At 43.0% G+C, this 6,875-nt stretch overlaps 1 protein-coding gene across 1 annotated transcript; it reads right to left on the bottom strand.

Annotated features, from left to right (window-relative positions):
- Nucleotides 1-5,847: 5,847 nt before the first annotated feature.
- LOC144259636 (claw keratin-like) lies at nt 5,848-6,312 on the bottom strand. The gene has a single exon (XM_077807937.1). It carries the CDS (start codon nt 6,310-6,312, stop codon nt 5,848-5,850), a length of 465 nt encoding a protein of 154 aa, XP_077664063.1.
- Between the last annotated feature and the right edge of the window lie 563 nt (nt 6,313-6,875).

The raw sequence follows: 6,875 nt of genomic DNA, 5'->3' as shown, positions 1-6,875 counted from the left end.
TGCCTGCTGTGTGTTTCAAATTTATCTCCACGGCAGAGAGATGTTTTGCTTCACGTGTGGAGTGACATGCCACAAACCATGCATGACACTGATGTGAGGCAGTTCCCTGACTCCACAGTGCTAATTCAACCCCCACTGGCAGTTGTGACCTTCCCAGGAGCAATTCTCAGCTCTTTTCCTTGGGAGAGCAGAGAGGGATCCTCAGGAGCAGCTGACATAAGAGGTGCTGATGGGGGCGCATGTGGTGATAGAGGCTTAGAACATTATGGAGGATTATATGGTGATGGGGGTCCCTGTGATTATGGGAGATTACACGGTTATGTGTCCAATACAGTTAGGATGGGCTCTATGGTCACAGGGGCCCATATGGTTCTGGGGGAATACAAGGTTTGTGGGGATGGCGAGGGGCCATCATTACATTAGTGGAAACTGTGGGCCATGTTAAATCCAGCAGGCATATCCATAGGAAAAGGAAGAGCCAGGAAATGAATGGCAAGATACAGATTCATGTCTGATCACATAAGCGTGGCTTTGAGAAGTGGTGAGTACACCGAACTCAGTGTGAAATAATGAGAGAGCTGCATTTCATCAGCACCTCTGCAAACATTCCTCATGTTCCCCATGGGTTTCTTCTAATGCCTTCCTGGCTATGGGCTTCCTGTATTAACAGTACAGTGGGCCTGATTCTCAACTACATGATGGGTTTTTAGACCACTCTGCAAAGTGCAAATGGAGCCGGGTCTGTAAGGTGTATGTTACCTACATCTACATCGGCTTGAATGGCTCTCTCCCATGAAAGAGGAGTGTCAAAAGACTTTAGTGTCAATGAGAATGATGCTAGGTGATCTCCTATCCAGGAATATGGACCCTTTCTTTCTGCCTTTTAACTTTCTAACAGCAGCTGCATAATGGAGAAAATTTTCAACTTTCACTTTTATTGTGTTTTCCTTTAGTTGAGACTGACCAGGGTGAAACAAGTAATTAAAAATGGTGGCAAACAGACTTGAGTGTCAAACTGGGTGACTGGGCAACAAAATGGCAGATGAAATTTAATGTTGATAAATGCAAAGTAATGCACATTGGAAAGCATAATCCCAACTATACATATACAATTATGGGGTCAAAATTAGCTGTTATCACTCAAGAAAGATCTTGGAATCAATGTGGATAGTTTTCTGAAAACATCCACTCAATGTGCAGCGGCAGTCAAAAAAGTGAACAGAATGCTGGGAATAATTAAGAAAGGGATAGATATTAGGAAAGAAAATATCACGTTGCCTCTATATAAATCCATGGTACGCCCCCATCTTGAATACTGTGTGCAGATATGGTCGCCCCATCTCAAAAAAGATATATTGGAATTGGAAAAGGTTCAGAAAAGGGCGACAAAAATAATTAGGGGTATGGAATGGCTTCCGTATGAGGAGAGATTAATAAAACTGGGACTTTTCAGCTTGGTAAAGAGATGGCTAAAGGGAGATATGATTGAGGTCTATAAAATCATGACTGGTATAGAGAAAGTATATAAGGAAGTATTGTTTACTACTTCTCATAACACAAGAACTAGGGGTCACCAAATGAAATTAATAGGCAGCAGGTTTAAAACAAATAGAAGGAAGTATTTCTTCACACAACACACAGTCAACCTGTGGAACTCCTTGCCAGAGGATGTTGTGAAGGCCAAGACCATAACAGGGTTCCAAAGAGAACTAGATAAATGCATGAAGGATAGGTCCATCAATGGCTATTAGCCAGCAAGGGCAGGAATGGTGTCCCTAGCCTCTGTCTGCCAGAAGCTGGGAATGGGGTACAGGGGATGGATCACTTGATGATTACCTGTTCTGTTCATTCCCTCTGTGGCACCTGGTACTGGCCACTGTTAGAAGACAGGATACTGGGCTAGATGGACAAGTGATCTGACCCTGTAGGGCCATTCATATGTTCTTATGTACAATCTCTGACAGCAGTTTGTCTAACCTGGTCTTAAAAATCTCCAATAACCAAGATTCCACAACCTCCCTCGGCAATTTATTCCAGTGCTTAACCATCCTGACAGTTAGGAAGTTTGTCTTCCTGTCCAACCTAAACCTTCCTTCCTGCAATTTAAGCCCACTGCTTTTTCTCCTATCCTCAGCAGTTAAGGAGATTTTTTTTTCTCCCTCCTCTTGTTAACAACCTTTTATGTATTTGAAAAATGTTTTCATGTCCCTTCTCAGTCTTCTCTTCAGACTAAACAAACCCAATTTTTTAAATCTTTCCTCATAGGTCATGTTTTCTAGACCTTGAATCAGTTTTCTTGGTCTTCTGTGGACTTCTCTGGACTCCAATTTCTCCACATTTTTCCTGAAATATGTCACCCAGAATTGGATACAACATTCCGGCTGAGGCATAACCTGCTCAGAGTAGAACAGAATCATTACTTCTGTATTCTTTACAACATTCCTGCTGATACATCCCAGATTGATGTTTGCTTTCTTTGCAACAGTGTTACACTCTTGACTCACATTTTGCATGTGATCCACTATGACCCTCAGATTCCTTTCCACAGTACTCCTTCCTAGGCAGTCATTCCCCATTTTGTATGTGTGCAACTGATTGTTCCTTCCTCAGGGAGTACTTTGCATTTGTCCTTATTGAATTTCATCCTATTTACCTCAGACCATTTCTCAAGTTTGTCCAGCTCATTTTGAATTTTAATCCTTGAGACCCCTCCCAGCTAGGTATCATCTGCAAACTTTATAAATGTACTCTCTGTGCTATAATCTAAATCATTGATGAAGACATTGAACAGAATCAGACCCAGAACTGATCCCTGTGGGACGCAACTTGATATGCCCTTCCAGTTGGAGTGTAGACCCCTGCTAAATACTCTCTGGGAATGGTTTTTCAACCAGTTATGCACCCACCTTATCCTAGCACCAACTAAGATGTATTTTCCTAGTTTGTTTATGAGAAGGTCAGGCAAGAAAGTATCAAAAGCCTTACTGAAAATTAAGATAGACCACATCTACTGCTTGCCCACTATCCACAAGGCTTGTTATCCTGTAAAAGAAATCTATTAGGTTGTTTCACAGATTTTGTTTTTGATATATCCATGCTGTTATTTATCACCTTATTATCTTCTAGGTGTCTGGAAATTGATTCCTTAATTATTTCCTCCATTGTCTTTCATGACTCCTGTAGATGACTTTGGTGTAGTTTAGTTTGTCTATCTGGGCAGAACTGAGGTGGGCAGAAATGAGGCAGTCAGTTGTGTTTGTAACATCCTTGTGAAATCAACTTTTGGTCCTGTCATTTCACCAAGGAGTGGATGTTGCTGTTGGCCAGTAGATGAACACATGTGGGCAAAGAGTCAGAGGAAGATGAATTGAACTAAGTTTTCTTGGTGCAATGAAATCCAAAATCTCAATGTGAAGCTGAACTATTTTTGCCCCATTGCCCTAAATCTTGTCAGCTCATGTCATAAATATAAACGGAAGGGTAAACACCTTTAAAATCCCTCCTGGCTAGAGGAAAAACCCTTTCACCTGTAAAGGGTTAAGAAGCTAGGATAACCTTGCTGGCACCTGACCAAAATGACCAATGAGGAGACAAGATACTTTCAAAAGCTGGGGGGAAGGAGAAACAAAGCCTCGCTCTATGTCTCTATGATGCTTTTGCCAGGGACAGAACAGGAATGGAGTCTTAGAACTTCGTAAGTAATCTAGCTAGAGATTCGTTAGATTCTGATTTCTTTAAATGGCTGGGAAAATAAGCTGTGCTGAATTGAATGGATATTCCTGTTTTTGTGTCTTTTTGTAACTTAAGGTTTTGCCTAGAGGGATTCTCTAGGTTTTGAATCTGATTACCCTGTAAAGTATTTACCATCCTGATTTTACAGAGGTGATTCTTTTTACTATTTTTCTTCTATTAACATTTTTCTTTTAAGAAACTGAATGCTTTTTCATTGTTCTTAAGATCCAAGGGTTTGGGTCTGTGGTCACCTATGCAAATTGGTGAGGATTTTTATCAAACCTTCCCCAGGAAGGGGGGTGCAAGGTTTTGGGAGGATTTTGGGGGGGAAAGACGTTTCCAAATGGACTCTTTCTAAATTATATCCCAGTTAGACATTTGGTGGTGGCAGAGAAAGTCCAAGGGCAAAAAGGTAAAATAGTTTGTACCTTGGGGAAGTTTTAACCTAAGCTGGTAAAAGTAAGCTTAGGAGGCTTTCATGCAGGTCTCCACATCTGTACCCTAGAGTTCAGAGTGGGGAAGGAACCTTGACAGCTCATCTCCAGCATTGCAAAGTGAGTGCAAAGTTGGTGTCGAGGAGGAGAGCTGCTTGAATTTACACCTCTCATTAGGTTGTCATAAAAGACTGCTTCCGAGATGGATGCTACGTCCTACATGTCACTGGATGTCCCATCAGAGGAGAAGAGAAGAATGTCCTGGAAAAAGGAGAATTATTCTAAAAAAGGGCTGCTGACTCCATAATTATGTTTCCGCTGTGTTTCTGTTGGAGAGTTTATTATTGAAAATGCTCTCAAATGACATGCCAGAGATACATTCATTGAAACATTCATCCTTAGCATCTGGAGGAGCAGTGGTGATGGAAATGAGATTTGATTTGGTCTGAGAGCTCCAGATAAAGTACCCATAACAAATAATGAGGTTAGTAAAGTTTTCCCAGCATTCGTCTTTATGAATAATCCCTGCTGAAACACCCAAACCCCGGGGAAGGGAAGCTCCATAGAACAGGGAGGGTGATTTGTGAAGTGCACATTGGGAAGAGCTTTCTAGTGAAGAGCCAGACATTCAAAGTGCTGTAGAAGGAAAGGCTTCCTGTCCTGAAAGTTGCTCTGCTATTCCAGGAGTTTGGGGTAGAGTTAACTTTACTTTGTTAAAACAGGTAATGCAAGGTGGAACTCCATCCCAGTACGGAAACCCAACATAATGCTGTAAACTACTTCAAGGGCTGAATTCTCCTATCACTTCAGGGCTTCAAAAAGTCACATCTTGTGAAATGCCTGATGCTGCTGGCTCTTCAGGGATGAATTTTGCCTAGGGAAATGTTTAAAGAAGGAGGGAGGAACAAGGAGAACCAGAAGACGGATATAACGATGCATCAGCGTTTTTAATGTGAGTGACATTGGCAGTACACAGTTACAGGAAAAATACGTGAACAGAAGGAACGTATTTTCAGTTTTTCAAGAAGGGCTGCAACCGAAAACCCACCTAAATGGGAAGTATTTCACACAAGATGTGCTTTTTTGTTGTTGCAGCTGCAGAGCTGGACAAACAAGTTCCCTTCACAACCATTTTCAGTTACTTTTATTCCCTCAGTCAGTGGGAAGTGAGACAAAGCAAAACAGAAGCAGAGGACTACACAGCTTCTCAGTTAAATGTCTGCCGCAGAGAAGGTCAAAGCGAAACACTAAAGATACATATTGATGGAAAGGATAGAACAGACAGGGTCTAATTCTCCTTCACAGCAAGGTCTCTTTTTCCCTTGCTCAAGGGACTTCAAATGATAATAAATGTAACTGATGCCTGTCTTAAGGCCCCTATTTCCTTTAAACTGTGGAGTTACTGTAAACAGCCTGTGTGTTATTCAGAATGAGTCCATATGTGAAAACGAAAATCAGCACTCCACTGGCAAAGCCTTGAAAGAGTCCTAAAGTGTAACATTAGAAAGGCAGCAGGGCTATCAGACCAAGGTGCTGAGCAAACACAGCTCCCACTGAGCTCAACTGGAGCTCTGTTTGCACAGCACTTCTGAAAGCCATGCCCAAAAGGTCAGGGGTGAATCTGTATCTTGCTGTTCAATTCCTGGTTCTTCCTTCATCCACGGATGGGTTCCTGCTGGGTTTAGCATGGCCCACAGCTTCCACTGAGGTACCTATGGCAAGATACCCCAGAACCACATAATCCCCCAGAACCATAACCACCCAGGTAACCGCCTAATCCCCCAGAACCACATAATCCCCCATAACCATAACCACCCAATCCCCCATAACCGTAACGGCCGCCGTAACCACCATATCCCCCTAAACCATACAATCCTCCATAATGGCCTCCATAGCCGTACAATCCCCCGTGACCCAATGAGCCCCCAAAACCGGGTTCAACCACAGGTGCTCCTACGGCTCCCACTCCGCTCTGCTGAGGGAAATTGCTGAGAATTGGTCCTGGGAGGGTCACGACAACCGGGGAGGGTCTGATCACCACTTCAGAGTCAGGGCATTGCCTAACGCATGGCTCATTGCAGCTGCCAGTGACTGGACTGGGCCGGGCCACCCCGCATTCTGGATAGCAGAGGCCTGAGAAAGTCATCTTTCTGGGAAGGAAGTAAACCTGAAACACACAACAGGAATTAGAGTAAAGAGAAGTTAGAAGGGCTGGTGGAAGAAAGGCTTCAAAGCTCAGTGTGGCTCAAGAGAGAAAGAAAGAGGGGCCTTAGTCCCTGTGTTCATGGCCATGTATTTCTTCCTATATCCTCTTTCTACACTTCTTGTCCACTCGCACTAAACTTCCCTCCCAACCGACCCCCTAGAGCCCCTCTCAATGGCTTTGTCTGAAAAACACCGACTGGAACAAGTGTCACTATTTCCATGCTGGGCACCTGGGATTCTGTGTCCATTTTAGACATTTCTCAAAAAAACCATGTCTGGGATCATGGTAATCACTTCCTGTCATTGGAGGATTTAACCTCTGCATGCAAACCAGTTGAGTCTGGTTTCACAGTATAGTTCTCTGGTTTTCCAAACCTTGGAAGTCACCAAAATTTGCTGATGAATAAAGAGAAAACTTTACTTTTCTCCAAACAAATCACCAAGGACAAGCTCCTCAGCTGGCGTTCAGGTCCACTGACTTTCATGAAGCGACACTAAATTACA

Source organism: Eretmochelys imbricata, chromosome 1 (assembly GCF_965152235.1).
Source record: "Eretmochelys imbricata isolate rEreImb1 chromosome 1, rEreImb1.hap1, whole genome shotgun sequence".
Classification (NCBI taxonomy): domain Eukaryota; kingdom Metazoa; phylum Chordata; order Testudines; family Cheloniidae; genus Eretmochelys; species Eretmochelys imbricata.
Note: the sequence above shows the minus strand (reverse complement) of the source record. Positions and strands in the feature narration are given on the sequence as shown.